At 48.1% G+C, this 22,574-nt stretch overlaps 1 protein-coding gene across 3 annotated transcripts in view; it reads right to left on the bottom strand.

Annotated features, from left to right (window-relative positions):
• Positions 1–22,574, bottom strand: part of Frmd5 (FERM domain containing 5) — a 276,390-nt gene that overhangs the window by 27,635 nt on the left and 226,181 nt on the right. For all 3 annotated transcript variants that reach the window (XM_036183550.1, XM_036183549.1, XM_036183548.1), the window contains exons 2-7: positions 21,812–21,916; positions 16,657–16,699; positions 16,152–16,230; positions 6,363–6,460; positions 4,183–4,306; positions 139–226 (exon numbers count right to left, since the gene is read on the bottom strand). In XM_036183550.1, coding sequence (XP_036039443.1) covers positions 139–226; positions 4,183–4,306; positions 6,363–6,460; positions 16,152–16,230; positions 16,657–16,699; positions 21,812–21,916 — 537 coding nt within the window. The remainder of the gene's footprint in view (positions 1–138; positions 227–4,182; positions 4,307–6,362; positions 6,461–16,151; positions 16,231–16,656; positions 16,700–21,811; positions 21,917–22,574) is intronic.

The raw sequence follows: 22,574 nt of genomic DNA on the forward strand, positions 1-22,574 counted from the left end.
TGTGGCCGTGTCGAATCCAGAGGTTCCAACATGGCATGGTAGTGGCACTCCTGTATGCTGAAGAGCTTGTGGGTACAAGTGTCCCATGCCTCGATAGGGGAGGCACAGCCAGTGAAGTCCCTCATGGGGGTGTCTTACCTTACATGGGTGAGGGTCCACTCCGTAGGTCTCTAGTGTCTGTGCCTTTCTTAAGAAATTCAGCTCTGATGTTGCTGGTGTTTGACCACTGGAATGAAAAGGAGATGGTCTCAGGGCTCCTGTCCCACAGGCTCCCCAGGTGTGAACCCCCTGTTAAGGAGTGGTGAACTGGGCAGAGCCGGCTCTCTGATGGAGAGCAGTTGCAGCACCCTGGAAGCCAGCGTGTTTATTATATACAGTTAAACGCTCACGTGGCGTTATTCCAGCCAGCTGAATCGAGGACTCAGGTTTAGCCTATCTTGCTAGGAGCAACCTCTGTAGGAGGGTCACCCTCAGGCTGTTGATGTCGGGGGTGGGGGGTGGGGGGAGAAAGCTACAGCAGACATTTTCTGTGCAGACTGTCAACACTGTCACTTGGACCCTGAGGAGGCTTTGCCGTCTCGGTGAGCCTTAGCCTAGGTGGGGGAGGCTTTACTACCCCCATGGGGAAGAGGCACTAAAAAAAAAAAAGATGTGATCAGAGTAGGCCACACGCTTCCATTTCCCACAGTGTTCTGTTTGGTTGTAGAACCAGCTTTAGAGACTCAAGTCTAAGGTTGAAACTCAGAGTGCGGGCTGGAGAGACAACTCAGCAGGTAAGAACACTGCTTGCTCTTCCAGAGGACCTGGGTTTGATCGCCAGCACCCACACGGCGGCTCACAACCTTCGGTATCTCCAGTCCCAGGGGATCTAATGCCTTCTTCTGGCCTCAGGAGTGTCCTGCACACACATGGTGCACAGACATACATGCAGGAAGACATCCATAGGCAGAAATAAAAACAACAAAGCTCAAAGTAAAACAGGCTACGTAATGAGTCGGGTGGCTCCGAGCAAAGAGCAGGGGGCAATGGAGACGGCTCTGAGATGACAGTCTTCCTGGCATACATACAAAGCCAGACATGGTAGTGTGGGGCATCTGGCACCTCAGCACCTGGGAGGTAGAGGAAGGCAGAGTGGTCAGGAGTTTAAGGCCAGCCTTAATAAGTGCATAGCAAATTTGAAGGCTAGTCTGGACTACATGAGATCCTGCCTCAAAAAACCAAAAGCCAAAACCAAATCAAAACAAATAAGCAAGCAACCATCATCACCAAAACCCCAAAAGAAAACACAGGCCAAGCTGTAAGAAAACACAGGCCAAGCTGTGCTAGCTGCTATGAGTTCAGTTTCTCCTCTCATGGTGTGTGTGAGCTCAGAGGATGACTTGCCAGAACTGGTTCTCTCCCTCCCCATGTGGGCTTTGGGGACAGAACTCAGCACTGCAGGCTTGGCAAGTGCTGGGCCATCTCATTGGCCAGATGTTATGAAAAACAATCTTTTTTGAGACAGGGTCTTACAATGTCCCTGGCTGGCCTCAAGCTCACAGAGATCTGTCTCCCAAGTGCTGGAATTAAAGGCGTGTGTCACTGCGCCCAGCTGAGGTTGTGGTTTTGAACAAGTCAGAGACAACGATTTTGTGGTTTTTCACACCATGCAGTACTATGGAGCCAGGGAAAATATGTCTGTAGGCTGGTTACTGGCCACAGCTTTCTTGTCTGTGAGCTGACATGGGCTGACTACAAAGGGATCTGTGTACCCTGACAGTACCACTCAACCCTTTCTCTTGGCCAAAAGGAACAGAGGGCTAGGAGAAGCGGTAGAGCAGTGGTTCTCAGCCTTCCTCACCCTGCGACCCTTTAATACAGTTCCTCGCGTTGTGGTGACCCCCAACCATAACATTATTTTCATTGCTACTTCTTCACTGTAATTTTGCTACTGTTATGAATTGTAACGTAAATATCTATTATGTGACCTTCGTGAAAGGGTTGTTTGACCCCACAGGGGGCATGACTCCAAGGTTGAGACTGTGGTAGGAGATGCTGCCGGGCTTCCACATGGTACAGCTAGCTCTCCATGCACAGGGTGATACTGTGAACAGAAACAAGCCACTCTAGCCATCTGAAGAGGCCTGGACACGGCTCTCTCCCTGCCTGGAACGTGTAGATGAAACCACCCTGGAGTCAGTGGTGGCTTTGGCTCCGGGCTCTTCTACATGCAGAGTCCTGGAAAAGCAGACTGAGTGTGAGGTGAGGAGGGCAGCTTGTGAAGTCATCAGCTCTGATGGCTGGCAGGCAGGAACAAAGGCTGCTCATTACTAAATTTATCATTTGCCCAGAGTCAGATGGCAGAGCAGGAAGTAAGCCCACCCAAGCGAGAAGCAGGCCAGATTCCCTCGGGTGTCCCCCTGAAGAGGCCGCTGTCCCTTGCCCTGTAACGTGCCAGCCTCTGTGCTACTTCTGGAAAGTAGATCAAGAAACAAGTCCACAGCCCGAGCCCAAAGGAGCTGTCAAAGTCGCAGAGAGGAAGGAAACTCAGGCATGTTTACACTCTGAAAGCAAGGCAGAGCCCATGTCTGTAGGTATCAGGGTGGAGAAGGTCCCACAACTACCAGCAAACCCCAGACACGCGAGGAGGTGTTTAGAAAATGCCTTCCAGGAACATCTTCATTCCAGGTCTGAAGGAATCCGCCCCTTGAAATCCATTAACCTTGGGAGTTTGCTCAGATCTCCAGGGTCTTCTCAGAAGCCATCATTTCTTGAGGAATCCTCGCCTTGAACTAATGTCCAAGAAGGAGAAATGTCCCCACTACTCTGACATCTTACCCTCTGGGCAGCCAGCATAAATCCTTGAGCTCTGAATGGGAGCTCACAGCAGATCTGTCATCCCCATGTGTAACCACAAGGGGTCACCATTTCCCTAGCAGTGACAGGGCCAACCACTGGGCTCTGCATCCAGAAGATTGGAAAAACCCAAGATAGCAGCTCTGATAGGAGCCTGTCTGGGCACACAAGACTCTGACAGTCTGTTTGCAAATGCTGAGGAGGCTTTGGGTTATGTTTGGGTTATGCTTTGTGTGAAGATGAAGGTTTTGGGGGCAAGGTCACGGTGTGGTAGGTGTGGTTTCTGTTCAGTATTATTAGAAGCACTCGGCTCCCACTCCAGCACAGTCCTTCCTGGGAGCAGGAAATGCACAGCCCTTAGCACAGATTAAATATTTGTAATGAATAGATTCCCATTCTTATCCACTGCCCAATTTCCGACTCTCTTATAGACACATAGAATTTGTTTGGTTTTTCACCTCCCGTACTACTCTTCCATGAATGATTCATGTTGTGACTACAATTTGTGGCTTTCCTCTCTTTGCTTAAAGTGTCCTAAAAATGAACAAAACCCACAAAGAAACCCATGGTTTTGTCTAACTAATATACTCGAAATAAATGAAAATAAAAATAAATTTCTTCATTTTAAATGTAGTTTAAACTTAATCTATCTTTCCTATATTGGTTAATATATTTTTTTGGATTATTGCTTAATTTTCTTAATAAATCCAAAGTCCTAAAAGTTAAATGAAATTGTCACATATTAAAACAGTGACCCAGTTTCTTGTTAGTTTATAGCATTCTAGCACACATACCTTTGTTTTGGGTAGTTTATCCGTCTGGGAAACCTGTGTTCTAGCATGAGACATGAAGTAGAGCCCGCTCTACCATTGCTCTATTTAACGTGGGTGGAAGGCTGCATCAATGCCGTTTATGGTTCTGCATAATCTGGGTAGGCTAAACCAAGCTGAGGAATGAAGGGGCTCTGTGGTTATCAGCTACACCATCCCAGTGCAGGTGTCTCACCAAATGTTGAGGCTACGGTCTCTAAACCATAGCACTAGACGTAAGTCACCTGTGCCCTGTGCAGTTAGTTTATCTCCCATCCAGCTCAGCTGTTTAGCTTCTGAGGTCAGACAAGACAGAGCTCGTTCAGAATGCTACAGCTGTAGACTGGCTGCTCTTGGTGAGGAGTTTAGCCTCCCTGGGAGGGGGCTGTGCTGTCTGTGGATCCCTGCAAATGGGACATCCCAGGGTCTCCAGTGCTGGGAGCATCCCTCTGTGTGAACAAGTAGTCTCTGAGAGCAGAGGATTCAGCCAGGAGCTGTGTGTGCTCAGTGGCCAGGGCCCTAGGTGAGTGTCACATACCTGAGTTCAGTCTTGTGAATCTCGGCAATTTTCTTTTCCAGTTTCTCTGAATGTTTCGGGAAAAATTGGAACTTGGAGCTGTAGCCTTCAGGGTGCTTTCCTGGGTCATAATCCCCAATCTCCGCTTTTCAAGGGTAGGAAACAAAGAAAAAACAAGATTACCACATGGCTTGGAGGCCAAGGCACAAGGCAGACACTGAGCTTGGCCCTTGGCTGGAAGAAGGCAGGCTCACAGGAAGGGTGTGTGTGCTTTCTTTCTCTGCTGCCCACAATGGGTTAACTTTCAAGTCAAACAGAGATAGTAGGGCTGGCCCTGTGCTCTGAGGCCACAAGTCAATTTGCAATAAAAGAGCAGAATCCTGTTATGGAGCCATGCTCTACATGGTAGCAGCAAATAGTGAGCTTGATCGGGAAGACAGGACCTCTTACGTTCCACCCTAAATCCCATCCCCAAGATTTTAGCAGGGACAGCTCAGGACTTTGCCCTCACACATGGAATCAGATGAATACATTCAGTGCTCATGGTGGGCTTACCAGGTAGGCCTGCTGCTACGTGGCTATAACCCAGTGACCAAGTGCAGGGACACCAGATTCTAAGGCTGACGACTTCCCAATGCTGTGTGTGGCTCGTGCCATGCCTACAACGTTCATCTCTAAGGCCGCGGGTCTCTGGGAGTTCTCATGAGCACTGTCTTTCCTCAGTGCTCTCCCAGCCAGAAGCCAGCTTTCTCCACACGGTGCCCCACCCCAAGGGTAGCCCAGAAGAGCAAAGAGGAGCTTCTGGCAGCTTGCTGCCTTTCCCCTTCCTTCCCTTGGAGAGATACATGCTCTTCAGCTGAGGCAGACTGAATACTGGGAGGAAAACAAGACCCCTGTCACAGCCGGACATGGTGCTCTGGGCTTGTGTGTTCCACTGCCAATTATGGGTCCCTCCACGTTATTGGGGCTGAGTGTGGTAGTGGTAGATGTCTGTCTGCAGCCTCAAATACTGGGGAGTCTGAGGTAGAAGGCTCACCCGAGCCCAAGAGTTCAAGACCAGCTTGGACAACACAGTGAAACCATATGTCTAAAGCAAAACAAAACAGAAAGTAAAACAAACAAAAACCTAACCAAACTCCAAATTCGGTGGAAATATCTGTTGTTTAACAAGAGATCTCGTTCCTTGAAGTATGAGTGACTTTGAACCTTGAGGTCATTTACTTTGATTTTATTTGAAAAGCTTCAAAGGGGAAAATATTGATGTTGGGTACCAAATACTTTTTGAAAAAAATAATTTGATATAATGATCAGGGTGGACCTGAGGAAAAGGCTAGAGTTCACAGTGAAACCTGAGTAGGCCAGGCTTCCTCTTTAAAAAGGAAACGGGGACTCTCTGAGTGCCTCAGGATGCACAGGCATCCGCTACACTTCCCACTGGCTGGGACTGAAATGGTATTCTCAGAGCCGGAGCCCCAGTGGGCTCAGTTTCCCCTTCTTTCCACAGGTCTGTTATTTCTCCTGCCAGAGAGCTCTTTGCAGATTCTCCTTAGAACTCCCCTGAGAGTCCCCTGATTCACAATCACGGGTTCATGTTTTTAATGGAAACTTCATGGTTTTAGGTCCAAATGATCCTGTCGTTAATGACAGTTTTAGGCTGGAGGACTAAGACAATTCCGAGGAGTGACACTTGAGTGTCCTCGGCATTTCATGAGGGAAGGGCATGGCAGGTCCCCACATTTCATGACCGGTCCCCACAGCCAGCCTGAGAATTAGCAGAGGCTCAGCTCTTCCTCATCAGCACCAGGAAATGGCTTCTCATAGAGAATACTTGCAACATTGAGCACTCTCAGTTGAGAGGCCTTCAAAATAGATACCAGAATCCCATCATGCCTCATACCATGGCGATTTGCAAGAGAGGGTGGAAACAAGTGGTTCTGATTAATCTTCAGCAGCACAGAAACATTAGCATGCAAGGTACAGGACAAGTCTCTGAAGGTCGAAACGACTCAAGGGGGCTATCAGTGAGACCCTGGGTGCAGCAGGGCTCTGAGCTTTTTGGCTCCAGACAACCCAGGCAAAATCCTTTAACTTGCTTCAAGTTAGAAGCTGTTCCGATCTAAGAAGTCGTCATCTGTGGTAAATGGAATAATGTAATCAGGACTTAGCGTGAAAAGCAAATTTATCCTGTCCAAAGTTATTACCTTGAAGGATATAGGCTGCTAACAAGGCGGCGTCGGACGTTTTACAGAGGAGGCGGCCATGGTAGAGATCCCTTTTGATCTGCAGGAACACTAAGTACCTGCAGAGAGACAGAGAATGCACTAGAAAAGATCGCTTTGATTGCTTTAAAGACATAAATATGTAATATAAGCCTATCAAAATCTTTGTCAGGGCATTTTTCCCTACATTAAAACATTTTTTTTTCATACCACAGAACAAGAAATTTTCCATTTCTTCACAGGCTCTCAGGACTCTGCTCTGAACCATTAATTGTTTAAAGTTCAGATCAAAACAACCTGTCAGTTTCCAATATAGCTCAACATAGACATATCACTCCCTGGTAAAAACACCTCCCCCCTCCCCAACACCAAAGTGCTGGGATCTGGAGGGAACCAGCCTCTGCCAGTCTGATACAATCAGGAAAAACTGCTATCCGGGATGGGGAAATAGGGCCTGCCTTGGCCTCAGAGTGGAGTGGTGGTCAGGGGAAGAGTTCAGCCTAGGCTAGGCATTAGCACATGTCCTCCTGTAGATGATTGGCAGGAGTCAATCAGATCTCGTCAAATCCAAATAAAAAGGGAGCAGATGGGCTGGAGAGATGGCTGGTGGTTGAGAGCCTATGCTGCTTGCTGATGCAGAGGACCTGAGTTTGGTTCCCAGCACCCATGCTGGATGGCTCACACTACCCATTGGGAACTCTAGTTTCAGGGTACCTGACATCTTGACACCCTCTTCTGGATACTGCAGATACCTGCACTCATATGCACTCGTGTGTGAGTGTGTGCTTGTGTGCATGTGTGTGTGTGTGTGTGCATACACATGCTCCCAAGTATTTAAAAAATGTGAAAAGTGGCACTCATGTAGGAGCAGAAAAGTAGAGCTGCTGGCTAACATCTTTTCAAACACAGAATGTGTATATGGGGTGGAGGCAAGGTGTCAAGAACAGGAGCCCTGCACTGAGTGCCTGCCTGCTAGGGCAGACATTGCATGGTTCACATCTAATACCTCATTTAATTCTCACACAACACTTCGAAACAGGCACGATTATTACCTCCACCTTCCAGATAAATCTGAGCCTTTAGTGGTTTTCTCACAGACACACAGCTAAATGGTAAAGGGCAGATCCAAATTCACGACTTGGGGACCTCTGACCCTGGCTCTTTAATACTTCATGACCTCTGAGTCTGCGGCTGCCCTGCAGTTTCTGAAGCAGTTGGATGGCCCCGTCACAGCGGGGTGGAGCTGATAGCTTCCCATTTGGAAGTGTCTTTACCAAGAGTGCTGGAGATGACCATGCTCTCCCAAGTTGACCAACAAGAGCAGACCTAAGGCTACGAGGTGCATCAGTTCCTTGAGCGGGTCCTCTCTCACACTGGCTTTGTGGCCAGGAGGCACCTGTGGTGGCCTAAAAATACATCCACAGTTTCTTCATTTCCTGAGAAACCACTGAATTCTCACCTCTTGTAGATTCTTATAGGTCTTAGAGATTTGCTGTTAGTAACAAACAGAACAGAAATGAATGTCTCGTCAGCATCACCACAGCTACTCTGTTCTTTCTCTTGGACCATTCACTCTACCTGAGGATGCTGACACTGACCTACAGGAAGGCCCAAGGGGAGGAGAAGGGACACTTTCTGCCAACAGTCACAGAATACCCTCAGATGAATAAGGTCCCAGCCAATCCATGACTAATCCTAAGCTAGAAGCTCCCAGCTAAATCACCCCTGGACCCTCAACCCACAGAAGTTCTGAGATGGCTTGTTACTTTTAGTTAAGGTTGATGGTACTTTGTTGGGCACTCACTACAGCCTCCCTGGAGAAGCAAGCAGTAATGGAACTACAGCCTAGGTCCCTTCAGTCCACTAATTCCGACCAGCAGAATTTAGGGCCTCCTTGGACAACTGGTTTCCTCTGTTTTATAGTCAGTCAGAATTACATGTCCAGTTAGTCATGTAAAAAAATGCCCCACGAGAAAGAGAGCCATGGACAATGCAGGACGTAGGGAGTGAGTCCTGGGCTTAGAGAATGGGAATCAGTCAAGGAGCCACCTAACCTCTCCTGGGGTCTTGCTACTCCAAGTACAGCCCCCACACCAGCAATATCAGCATTACTGGGCGCCTGCACCTTTTACTAAGCTCCTCATATGACCTGCGTATAAGAGGCCGAGTCCTAAGAAATGCCAAAGTATCCCTGCGACCACATCAATATGTGGTATCTTCCTCAAACCAAAGGGAAGGGGAGGATTTCCTCCTGGGAGTTTGTAAGAGCCCTTCTGCTCCTTCACCAAACCCACTTGGCCCTAATATTCGCGGAGAAAAACTGGCGTCATACCGAGAGAATAATTAAGATGGATCTATCAAATCCAGCTTGTCTGCACTTTGCTTCCCGCAGTGAAATGCCACACGGTGTGTGGGAGAGGCGCGCGAGCGAGCACTTCCCTGCCTCTTGCTGTTCCAACTCCTACCTTCCACAGGTTTTGGCAGGAAGCAGATACAACCTTTGCCCCCAACTCACTGCTCACTTCCTGGGCTCAACTCCCATCTCATTCCTTCTTTGGGGCTCTGCTCCTTTCTGACTGAAAACCTGGGACAGCCTATCCTGGATGGAAGGAGATGTTTCAAACGGCACCCACAAATCGGAATGGTGATTCTCTGTCACAGACTGAGGAACGTCCCCCTAGGGAAGCATGTCAGAGGTGCTCTTGTAGCTTCTCTGGAGTGTCTGACCCCCACTGTAAGCAAGCTGCCATCCTTCCTCACGCAGAAGACTGTTGCTTTACAAGGCATTGCTACGGACGGGCCCATGGCAGATGTCTAGAGTGAGGTGGAATGTGCGTAGCTCTCTGAGGCTGGGAGTCCTTTGACTTCTGATTATATGACAGCTGTAGGGAGCTCAAGGGGAAGGGCTATAAGAACTGTCAAGCAATACCATGGCAAATGGGCGGGGGAAGAATGGGCAAGTTATACCCTAAAGAAAATGGGCCATTAGAGAGCAGGAAGAAATGAGCTCACTAAAGGACCCTCCGACATCTTCATGAGGCCCCCCTTGATTTTCTGCCACAGAAAGTTTTAGGTTGACTTGGTGCTGACACTGTACCCCACATGATCACAGCATCACTAGACCCACCCCTAAGAGACTCTGGCGTATTCTCACCATACAAGGCCTCTGGGGGTCATCTTGTGTGAAGCTCTGTCATCATGGCAACTATGTGCTGGCAGATGAGGGATCAGCTCTCCAGGCCTGCTCAGCACAGCCAGGTGCTATTGCTCCTTAGAACCAGAGTTAAGAAACAGAGTTCTCTCCACTCATAGCTCAGGAGACAGATATCCAGAGCTGTGACATGACGTGTCTGGTGTCACCCATCAGTCACAATTCAGGCCTCTGATTCTGGGTCCAGGGCTTTTCTACCCTGTGGTAATTCATTTAGTTCTCAGAGGAGAGAGAAGTGCCCTTAAATGTCTCTCTCTCTGTATGTGTACACACACACACACACACACACACATCACTGAGCCATCTCTCCAGCCCATGTATATAAATTTATATATATGTGTGAGTATATGTGTATGTATATATACATATATGTGTACATGTACACACACACACACACACACACACACACACACACACACACACACACACGGGCTGGAGAGATAGCTCAGTGATTAAGAACACTTGCTGCTCTTCCAGAGAATCTGAGTTCAGTTCCTATAAGACTGCTCATTACTGACTGGAACTCCAGCTCCAGAGGATTCAATGCCCACTCCTGGTCTCTGTGGGCATACACATACTATTTTTGTGGTGGTTGTTGTCATTTTTTTGAGATAAGATTTCTCTGGGTAGCATTGGCTGTCCTGGAACTTGTTCTGTAGACCAGGCTGGCTATCACTTGCCTCTGCCTCCTGATTACTGGGATTAAAGGTACTCACCACCACAACCTGGCTACACACAAAAACTTTTAAAAGAGGTTTTATTTTTATTGATGTGTTTGTGTTGAGGTCAGAGGATAGCTTGTGAGAGCTGGTTCTCTCCTACTCTGTGGTGCCAGGGACTGAACTCAGACGCACGGGTTTGTGAGCAAGTGCCTTTCCCCGCTGAACCGCATGGCTGGTTCCACCTTGTTTTTGAGGCAAGTCTCTCTTCTGTTGCTGTGCTGTGTGGATAAGCTTCCAGCCACTCCCCGTCTCCCCCATCTCACCCTAGGAGTGCTGAGTCTGGGGTTGCAGATGTCAGGAATTCCGGTCCTCAGGGGCTCGGCAAGCACGTTTACCCACTGAGCCATCTGGCTGGTCTATGGCTTTTTGTTTGTTTGTTTTATTTTTAAAGCTTTGCGTATCTCTTTCTGTCCTTCACAAGGCCAGGAACTTCACAGGTACTAGGGAAAATACACGAGGGCAGAGAACACAGTCACTCCCCTCACAGTCACACATACAGGAGGGCGACCCATGACAACATGAAACAAACTGTGGATGCTAGCCGCTCTCTGCGTCCGTGTGCACACTGTGCCCCACACTCCACGGCTGCACACACACTTCCTTATTCAGGCCTCCAATGACTCCACAGGTAACTGCCACTTCTGTCCCATTTTCACAGACAAGGAAACCCATGATAACATGAAACAAACTGTGGATGCTAGCCGCTCTCTGCGTCCATGTGCACACCGTGCCCCACACTCCACGGCTGCACACACACTTCCTCATTCAGGCCTCCAATGACTGAGTTCTGAGAGGTACCACTAGCCCTGTCCCATAGCTCAAAAATACCGTGAGATGTGAATCCAGGTCTTCCTGATTCCTTAGCCAGGGGTTGGCATGCACAGCCCACTGCCGTACTTTCTAATGGAATCAAATTTGGCTGGCACATGGCCTTGCTCACTCATTCATGCATCATCTACGGCTGCTTCCGAATGGCACGGACAGAACTGAGTAGTGGTGACAGAGACCATATGGTTCCAGAAGCCCAAAACACTGACTCTCTCTCCCTCTCCAGAGAGGTTTGGCAGTCCATGTTAGCCTATTGGAGGCTTAGATAATGTTCGCTGAAAGAATAAGTGACGGGGACTCCATGTGTGGATGCACACATTCATTCATTCGATTGAATTCCTCCAACCCCTGTCGTGTGTCAGGCTTCTGCCTCCTGGTAAGGTGTGGCTATGGGTTTCCTTCTGGTACTTGATCTCTCAAAGAGTTCATCCACCTGCAGTCCCTGGTGAAAGCTAAATCTGGTGCCTAACTCTCCATTTTCATGGCCCTTCACCAGTCTAGACAAACAAACAAACAAAACAAAACAAAACAAAAATGACAAAGGAAACTAATCAGGATTTGGAAACTAAATTTGTCTTGTGGGAAGGACCCAATACATGAAGTGAAGCGGAATTCTTTTTTTTTTTTTTAAACTGATAGTCTCTCTCTCTCTCTCTCTCTGGTATTTATTTACTTTTATGTGTATGGATGTTTTGCCTGCCTATATCACTGTGTGCCCTGTATGTGCAGTGCCCACAAAGGAGGGTGTTGGATCCTCTAGGACTGGAGCCACCCTGTGGGTGCTGGGAATTGAACCCAGGTCCTTTGGAAGAGCAGTCAGTGCTCTTAATTGCACAGCCATTCTCCAGCCTCGAAGCAATTTTTTACTCTCCAGCTCATCCCTTCCTCAGCCTCGCTCCATAGGAATGGCTGAGGTGGTAGTGGAATTTAGGATCCAGATTGCCAGGAAGAAAAAAAAAAGACACACCAACAGCTAAATGAGTTTGGCAGCAAGGTGGGATCATGAGATGAAGGGCTCAAAGCCAGGAGTGAATTATGGGTACCAAGTGAGGCTGGGGCAGGTCCCCACTCTCTCAAGATCAGAAGGGATATGCATGAGAAACCTGGAGAGAATTCCAAGGCTTCATAGAATGTTCAAGAAGGGATAAAAACTTCAGATTAGGCCAGGCACCCCACAGTTCATACTACCGACAATATGAGAAAATGGCACTCTGGGGAAAGAAGGCTGGCGAGGTAAAGATGGAGGGGAAATTGTCCGAGGTGGTTAGTGAGGACACATGCAGATGGCAGAGGTGCCGGTACACTTGCCACTGTCCTTGAAGTCTGCCGCCGACCTGGTGAGAGGCCTGGCCGTGATCCCAATGCTACATTGCCATGGACCATGTCATCAATTTGGCAGGAAACACACTGAGTCTTTGCTCAGTGCAAGGCTCCCTGGGGGCTGGAGTGTACCAGGAAGTTCACGACCCTCCACGGGGCATGGTGACACACACAGGCTGTGATCTCAGGGAGGTGGAGATAGGAGGATCGTGACTTCAAGGCCAGCTTAGGCTACATAGTGACACTCTCAAAAAAACCTAAGTCTACACTGAGCCTTGTCTGGATTTATGATCCACAGAATTTGTGATAATAAATGCTTATTTTATTTATAAGTTTAATTATTTGGTTTTGTGAGCCAGAGGTCTTTTTGAAAATAAAAAAGTTTAAGTGTTTCATACATTTTTTTTTTTCCTGGAGTTGAGGACTGAACCCAGGGCCTTGTGCTTGCTAGGTAAGTGCTCTACCACTGAGCTAAATCCCCAACCCCTCATACATTTTTACAATATATATTGATCATATCCACCCATGAGTACGTCCTTCCAACTTCCCCTATGTCCCCATGCAAGACATAGTCTTAGATAAGCCTGACTGGCCTCAATTTTTTTCTTTTCTTTTTAAATTTAAAACATTTTTATGTATACAGGTGTTTTGCTTGTATGTACCAGATGTGTGCCTGATACCCAAGGAGGCCAGACAGGGTGTCAGATCTCCTGGAGCTAGAGTTATAGATGCTGGGGCTAGGAACTAAACCTGGGCCCTCTGGAAGAGTAGCCAGTGCTGTTCTTCACACTGAGCCAGCTCTCTAGCCCTCAAATTTTCTTTTTAAAAAATATTTATTTTTATATTTTCTCTCTTTCCCTCCCTCTTTCTACATATGTGTGTGTATGCATGCACATGTGTGTCCAGTTGTCTTTGAAGGACAGAGGTGTCAGATCCCCAGGACCTGAAGTTACAGACCATTTTGAGCCACCTAATGTGGATGCTGGGAACCAGATTCAGGTCTCTACAATAGCAATGTGTTCTCTTAACCTTTGCACTGGCTCTTTAGCGCTGGCCTCAATTTTTCTATGTAGTCAAGATGAGTCCTGATCCTCCATCTCCCAACTGCTGGGGCTATAGGCATGAGCTACCACATCTAGCCCAAAATGGTTTTTTTTTAAACAAAGAATAAGGAGGAGGAGGAGGATGACTATGATGATGACAAAAAGGAGGAGGAGGAGGAGGAGAAGGAGGAGGAGGAGGAGGAGGAGGAGGAGGAGGAGGAGGAGGAGGAGGAGGAGGAGGAGGAGGAGGAGGAGGAGGAGGAGAAGAAGAAGAAGAAGAAGAAGAAGAAGAAGAAGGAGGAGGAGGAGGAGAAGGAGGAGGAGAAAAGGGCTGAAGAGGTGACTCAATGGTTAAGAGTACAAGTTACACAATCATGAAAACTGGTATTTAGATCCCAGCACTCATTACAAGCCAGGCTGCTTGTAACTTTAGCATGGAAAGATCTGGTGACCTCTTCTGGCCTTTGCATGTGAATAAGCATGTACCCACCCACACACTTGTATATATACTCATGTACACACACACACACACTTGTATATATACTTGTGTACACACACACACACTTGTATATATACTCATGTACCCCCCCACACACTTGTATATATACTCATGTACCCCCCCCACTTGTATATATACTCATGTACACACACACACACACACACACACACACACACACTTGTATATATACTCATGTACCCACACACACACACACACACACACACACACACACATTAACAAACAAAAAAGAAGCTAGTAAACTGGTTAATCATCCTAATAATTTGCAGAATTAATTATTACTTTCATCATTCTGTGAGTTGTCCAAAGGTCAATGAGGTGTTGAATAGTGTATGGCCGAGCCCTGCAGTCAGGAAGCAACACGAACTAGACCTGTGCTACCAGGTCTGTGTTGCTTCTTGGTAGGAGGGCCAGCACGTTAATAAAAAATTGGATGATGAGCTCCTAATAGCCAAGACAAACCATTAGGAAGCCCTGTGTCTAAGAGCAGTCACTGCTGGTGGTGGAGGCAAGGAGCTAGCTCTTAACAAGGTGTTAAGTTTGGTTGGGTGGTGGTGGCACACGCCTTTAATCCAGCACTCAGGAAAGAGGCAGGCAGATCTCACAGATCTCAGAGTTTGAGACCAGCCTGGTCTATAGAGTGAGTTCCAGGATAGCCATGGCTACACAGACAAACCCTGTCTCAAAAACAAGCCAAACCAACCAACCAACCAAACAACCAACCAACCAACCAACCAACAACCATCAAGTGTTAAGTTTTGTCTGACCTGGACAAGAGTGGACAGGGTCTGCTCTAGCACCCTGAGCAGGGAGAAGGGGCTCAGGTCCTGAGGAGCAGCAGTGCTTTGACCAAACACCCCTCCGTTCAAGTTGGTAAACATAGCAGTCCTGTCCCCACGGACCTGTCTGAAGCTACTGGGCTGCTCATTAAGATGGTGGCAGTTACTTTCAGTCCCAGGAAGGTGAGCGGAGCTCAGTTCTCACATTTGCATCGCTGCCCTCTGTGCTTTATAGTTGGCAGGTACAGACAGCTCTATCCATGTGCAGGAGGCAGCCTTTCTGGTCTTGACTCCAGAAGAGTCTCCGCAACCCACACTGAGCTCCACGTGAAGCCACTTGCCCTCCTCCTTGACCCCTCCCCACCTTCCTTGTTTTCTCTCCACACTTCCTGTTTTTTCTGCACTACTTCCTGGTTCTCCCTTTCCTGATTTCCCTTCTGAGACACCCCTCCATCCCTTTCACCCGATATAAAGCCAGTAGCATGCTCCTCACAGTAATGAAAAGGATTCTACATTCCCTCTTCTTTTGTCCCTTTGGGATTTTTCACAAAGTAGTTCAGGATCCAGAACAGATCTCAAGGCTGTATGGGACAAGCTGCCTCTCTGTGACGGCAGTTTCCTCTTTTCTGATGTTGCTTTCTCCAAGGCAATGGGGAGGGGATTAGAATTATCAGTGCCATTTCGTCCCCAATGGTCCCACCTGCCACAGGTGAACATCAGGGTTTTGCTGAAGACCAAATAAGGGAGCCTAGCAACCCAGAACTTCTGAATCTCAGAGGCAAGGCTTAGGATGAGTCTGGTTTAGATGCACAAAGCCGACCTGTTCACTGACCCTCTGGCAGGGTGGCTGTAGGCTAAAGGCTCTTTCTCCTTCTCAGAAGAGGCTCATGGCACGCCTGCCCTAGAACACACTTCCCACAATGAAGAGAGCTTCCACGCGCCTTCTCAAACAGCATGCTAGGATCTACTCTTGATCTAGAATCTCTCTGTTTTCCACCCAAAGTATTTCCTGTTACTTGGGAAATAGCAAGGTGTGACTTTGGGCCACTGGAGTCTATTTCCAAGCCAGAAATCAAGAGGCTGTGTCTCCAAAACCATCAACAGAGCCACCTTATAGGCAAGAGAAAAACCTGTGGGCGGTCCCACAATTAGTGACTCCAGAGCCCTTGTAGAGAGAGCAATTAGAGGCTCAGAAGAGGAAAGTTCCGGCTGTTCCACCTCCAGAGGCCGGAACAAAGAAAGTGGGAGGCCAGGATACACGGAAACAGGTTCCTCCAAAGAGAGTGGGCACTGCCAAAGTTCCCACCCTCCCCACAGGCCACAGTGGCTGGGAGCCGTGTGCCAGCCTCACCTGGTTATTTCTTCTTTCAGGGCAGCAGGGTCCGCTGGGTAGAACTTCACACGGAAGCACATGGTGAACGGAGGCTGGGCTGCAGGAAAAGATGCCTGTTAGGAGAGAAAACTGGGTTCCCCTCCTGGCATGCACAGGCCCCTGAACCATAAGGGAAAAAAAATCCCTTTGTGGGGCTAGACAGAAGGCTCAGCATTGGGAGTGTTAGCTGAGGACCCAAGTTCAATTCCCAGCACCCACATGGTAGCTTGAAACCATCTGTAACTCCAGGTCTGGGGGACCTGATGTCCTCTTCTGGCCTCCAGGGTACCAGGCACACATATGGTACACATACATACATAGATACATACATACATGCAGGCTAAACTAAAAAAGACCTTTTGTGGATAGGGGCACTACATACTAGAATAGTGGAAAATTACATACGTAGACCAAATCTTACTACCCTTGGGGGTTTCCTCCCATCCTCCCAATGGTGAAGCTTAGATTCTTTATGAATACTCACATCTCAGTTGCTTCACCACTGACTTGGTAAACTCCAACCAATGCTGAAACAGAGAACACAAGACAAGACAACCCTCGTGAGAAGTGACGTCACGTGAAAACTGTTTTATCCAACTGAAATGGCAAGACAGAATGCAATCTGCCTGGGGTAAAAGCAGCCCCAAAGCTAGCTATGTATGGATAGAAGTTTGGAGAGGAAAGTCGTGTTCTGAAATAAGCACCAACGATGGGCCAGCTGTGAAGGGGGAAATCGTCCCAGGGTCCCTGGTGACGCCCCCCAAAGCAGGGAGCCCCAGCTTCGAGCCCTGTTCCTGGCAGGCCCACAGGCACAGATAATCATGCATGTCTGTATAGTGGGCTGGGCTTGAGTGGGGAGCTGCCGGCTTAATGTCTGGTGTGCATTGTACCAAATACCACTTCTTTTGGCAAAGGAGTGGGCTGGAGGGTGTTGGTGGTGACTGTAAGAAGTGCTGACAAGAAGAGATTTCAGAGTGAGGAGGAGCTAGAGATGGCTGGTGTATACTTCCATTTTTTTTTTCTGAGTAACACAGGTAGGCAATCCTTGTGTTTCTCAGGCTGTCCTGGCACATGAGGATATTTAAAGTCTTAGTTTCTTGTGATTGTTATTTGCAATCAATGTGTAGAATAGTATCCTGTCTCCCACGGTGTTTTATAGCTAGAATATAGTAACACTACATTTCTCATTCTCCCTCATGCCTCTTAAGTTTGGGGGTAGGCAGCAATGAGACTATTCTAATCTCTCTCACTCACTCTTTTAAAGGTGTTTATTTATTTGGAGCATGCATGCGTGTGCGTGCGTGCCATGTGAGTGCATGTGTCCACGGAGGCCAGAAGAGAGTGCCAGAAAGCTAGAGTTAACGGTGGCTGTCAGCTGCCCAAGGTGGGTGCTGAGAACAGAACTTGGGTTGTCTGGAGGAGCAGGAAGTGCTCCTAATGGCTGAGCATCTCTTCCCAGCTTAGCTCATCATTGATCAGTTCCTCAAATCTCTGTGGGTACTTTATAAAAGTCATTACTGATGCTTGTTGCTTTTGCATTAATCAAGTAACTTGCTGACTGGTAGACAGCTAAAATTGCTATCATTTGGGGGTTGACTGCTTTGGAGGTAGCTTAAAGATGCTAGCTGTAACTTCTCTGAGGACAGGAACTGACTTGTTTACCAAATAATTGCCATGGCCTAGTACATGGGCAACTTGTAGTTATGGAATGGGCAAAGGGATGGGTTCCTCAGTGCCCTCTTTCCTGGCTACTTCTGCTTAGTCTTGGCAGAGACCTTCTTCTGCAGGAAAGTAGCCAGCCCTGCAGACAGCCTCCTGGCTTCCCTCGGTTCCCAGCTCTCGCCTTCTGGGCTGGGCTGTGGGTCATGTAGCTAATGGACTCACTAAGAGCCAGCTCTGTCAGCTCCACATGGATAATCTGGGCTGACATTTTGCTCTCTTGCTTCCTCTGATCTGGGCTCCCACGAGGCTGGCAACTTATTAAAGCCACTCAGCGTGGTTAAGAGGCCCTTCTCACATTACACGGCCCACCGCAGCTCTGCTTCGCAGGGAAGCAGAGGCAAGAGGCGCAATAGCAGGGAACCACTGGAGCCGCAGCCTTGCCTGGGAAGGTGCAGGAGGCCTGTCTGGTTCAAAGCGTAACAGGCCTGTATAGTGAGAACACAGCGGATGTCAGCGATGCAGCAAACGGAAGCCTAGACTGACAGGTAAGAAAAAGAAGATAGAAATGATAGGGACTGATCGAGACACACGGTCTGCAAAGGGAAGATGAGCTGAGTTACAGAAAAGGTGCCTTCCCTGGGCAGTGGCAAGAGACCGCTTTCGTTTGGACTGCGGTGAGGGGCTCAGGAGAGGACTGGAGTTGGGGAACCTTAGGAAGAGTTGGACAAGCTGTCACAGCTTGTCTGAGGGATTTTAGGGATCCAAGGGGGAAAGCTTGAGATTGTCCCAACAATGTGGTGACAGCCTCTTGTAGACTGAGTCCTAGAACTAATGGCAAACGGATAGCATGAGGTGAGATCAGGGACAGAGGCAAGATTCAGAGGGGATCAAGTCAGAGGGGAAGCATCTTCACACTCTGAGGCTTGAAAAGGGCGCAAACAAGGTGGAAGAAGGGCAGAGGTTCAGGCTGAGTGAACAGCAGGGCCTGGCTGGAGGCAGCTGCTCCAGAAGAGAAGGGAGGGGAGGTAGGAGCCCTAAGACACTCAGTGAGCAAGCAGTGAGGAGCTGTTGAGACCATGGCGGAGCCCAGGGGAGGAGGTTGCTGTCTGCCTTGCACCCCTGGGAGTCGGGAATTCACTTCCTGTACCTCTACCATGAATTAGTGGATTTAGACTAGCATTGTCACATTTAAGAAGGCACTTAAGACTTCTCCAAGGACGCTCATGGGCCTCTGTACTCCATGTTCCTTTTCTGAGGAGAGTCACCTCACTTTCCGGCTACCATGTGACTTCAGCATGCAGCCTCAGAAACCACACACTCTACAGAACCAGACTGCCCTGGCTCCGGACTGTCCTCGCCACTTACCTTGGTTGGACAACCTGGCTTAATCTACTAGAGTCTCATCACATGCCTTAAGGATTGCATGATGGAACATGCATGGAGCTCTTGGCTCAGCACCAGGCACACTTGGTGCTCTGTCTCCATGAGCCTGCTGCCAAGCTTAGCATACAGCAGACTCTTCATAAAGGCTATGCTCTTCTTTCCCAATCTTCTCTTGTGCATACTCCTTTAATTTTCTTTCTTCCTTCCTTCCTTTCTTTTTTTTTTCTTTTTCTTTTTTCTTTTGGCGGCAGAGCTGAGTACCGAACCCAAGGCCTTGCACTTGCTAGGCAAGCGCTCTACCACTGAGCTAAATCCCCAACCCCGAGGGTAAATCTTCAAACACTGAAGCTGTTCACAGCTCTGCCAGGCAGGGAAGGATAAGTACATTAAGAGTGGGGGCAGGGCCAGTCAGAGGAAACCCGCATGGTAGGTGTCTTAGAGTCTTTGCTAAAACTCCTATCTTTAGTACACAACCCTAAACATGACCTGGAGGACACAGTGGCTCAGGCGACCAAATGACAGGCAGCATTTGAGGTGGCCCAGTGAAGGGCATCTCCGCCCAGCACCCAACATTCTGGGTGGTGCTGGGATGCTGTCCCTTATAAGTCTTTCAAGGCCCCTGATAATAGCAGAGACAGTCCTGTCTGGAGCTGTGAAGGAAATCCCAGACCTGAGAAGGAGGGCCCTACAGGATTTACGAAGCTCTGTAGGATTTGTGATGATGTCTTTGGAGAGTGGCAGATGAGCATGGGCGGTGGGTGAGCAGGAGCACACAGCCTGCATATTTTCCCACTTCCGAGGGATGCCAAATAACAGCCTCACAGTCAGTAAAGGGATGATGAATCAAAGCTGCAGAAATGCAGGTGTCTACAGGCTGGGAAGACGAAGGTGAGCATCCAGGCACCACAAATCATTAACTCATTCTTTCAGCAAATGCTTATTGAACGCCAACTGAATTCTAGGCCCTGCTTGGGCTCCATGGGAGACAATGATGGATGAGATACAGTCTGCATGTTCCCTCTAGGAACAAAGGCTTTCGTAACACAGTGCAGGAAGTGCTATGATGGGCAGATATTAGAGAACAGAGGGGCAGAGGGGAATATACAGCAGGGTCTGGGAAGACCTTAAGCATGACAAAAAGGCAGCTTTGGGGCTGGAGAGATGACTCAGTGGTTAAGTGCTTGTTGCTCTTGTAGAGGACCCAGGTTCAGTTCCTAGTACCCCTGTCAGGAAGCTCACAAGTGCCTGCAACTCCAACTCCAGAAAATCCAACATGCTCTTCTGGCTGCTGAGGGCATGGATGTACACATGGCATGACACACAGAGATGAACACACATACACATAAATAAAATAAAAATACATCTTCAAAAAAGAAAGGGGGGGTGACAGGCAGTAGTAGCACATGCCTGTAATCCTAGCAGAGTCAGGTGGCTCTCTGTGAGTTCAAGGCCAGCCTGGTCTATTAAGCGAGTTCCAGGATAGCCAGAGCTGTTACACAGAGAAACTCTGTCTTGAAAAACAAAAATGAAACAAAATGAAAAAACAAAACAACAACAACAACAAAAGAACAAAGAAAGGAAAAAAGAAAGAGAGAAAGAAAGGAAGAAAGAAAGAAAGAAAGAAAGAAAGAAAAGAAAGAAAGAAAGGAAGGAAGTAAAGGGGATAGTCAGGAGGAAACTATGGAGTGTGGAAAGTGAGGAAAAGGAGAAGCATGCTCCAGGCAGGGGAACTGAAGGACTGAGGTCTAGAATGGGAGACAGGCATGTCTAGAGTTAACAATATCTGGCTAGACCACAGAAGGGAAAAGGCAGGTTGGGGAAGTGATGTTGGAGATGACCCAGGGGCCCAAGGGAAATGAACTTACTCCTGTATGAGATATCAGTCTTTGTCAAGGCCTGCAGCCTGCAACTGTCTTCACTGCACAGAGCAGAGAAAGAACTACAGGCTTTGCAAGGTGCTCAAGGGCTTACGTCTGTTTGGCTCACTCTGTCCTGCATAGACCAGGCTGGCATTGCCCGGGAAGGCTCTACCTAACCAGGGCAAGATTGCCTGAAATACAGGTCAGCCCATTTACTAGAGAGGAAGCAAGAGATGCTCCCTTTTGTGCACCGGGCTCCATGACCTCAACACTAGCCTACCAGCTACACCTCTTGTGGGCATCCATGGGCAATGTGCTCAAGCTCTCGAGGCTGTCTCTTTGACATCTGTGAAATGCCAAGTTTCCTCAGCTGAACTCTGGTTCAAGTGACTTTCAGGTTCAATGCTATGATTTGATGTGATGATACCAACTACAGGGTCTGGCTGGTCCCTGACTCCTGAGGCTAAACTTCAAATATGAGTCACATACAACTAAAGATTCAGGCCTATTAACTAACCCTGTGCTGCATCTGTGCTTTGAATTTTTTCTTTTTCTTTTCTTTTTTTAAAAAATTTATTTATTATGTATACAGGAGAGGGTGTCAGATCTCATTGCAGATGGTTGTGAGCTACCATGTGGGTGTTGGGAATTGAACTCAGGACCTCTGGAAGAGCAGTCGGTGCTCTTAACCTCTGAGCCATCTCTCCAGCCCATGTGCTTTGAATTTTGACTTACCCGCTGCTTATCTGGGTCCACAAAACGAATCCCAAAGTAGTCTTTCTCAAGTAGGTTCAGGTGGTGGCAAAGGAGGTCAAATAGGTACTGGCCTTTGGCATCTCTCTGCAAAGAAAGCAAGCTCCATTGAGAAATGTACACTCTTCCGGGTGACGTGTGTGTGTGTGTGTGTGTGTGTGTGTGTGTGGTATAAGAGGTATGTGTGTGTGTGTGCACATATGTATTTGTGTGCAGCTCTTTAGGGTGAATTGTGTGCATATGTATGTATGTGTGTGCATGTGTGCATGTGTGCATCTGTGTATTGTGTGCATGTGTGTGCACACATGGAGGCTAGAGCTCTCCCTGAAGCTGAAGCTCATTGACTTGGCCAGACTGGCTGGACAGCAAGATTCTCCAGCACTGCCATGCCTTGCTTTTGATTTTGGTTTAATAATTGTAAGCATGATTTAGGAATTGCCTTTGGATATGAAGGTAGTGTACACCGTAACCGTCCTCCACAGTGCAGTGCTTCATGGAGTTTCCGGCATTTGGAGGCTTTGAGCACCTGGGAGAAATTCAATAACTTCCCACCACAGAGACACCAGAATTCGCATATTCCACTGTTCTTCGTCCCCATTGCCAATTCCATAGGTCAAACCACACCTGTCTCTCAGCTGGACTCCTTCCTGTGCCTTCTAGTACATTCTCTTTCCACTCTTGCCCTCTCTGTCCTTCTCTACCAGTAACCAGAGTGATCACAACTTAGACATCATCTTAGACATCA

The sequence above is a fragment of the Onychomys torridus genome, chromosome 4, assembly GCF_903995425.1.
Source record: "Onychomys torridus chromosome 4, mOncTor1.1, whole genome shotgun sequence".
Classification (NCBI taxonomy): domain Eukaryota; kingdom Metazoa; phylum Chordata; class Mammalia; order Rodentia; family Cricetidae; genus Onychomys; species Onychomys torridus.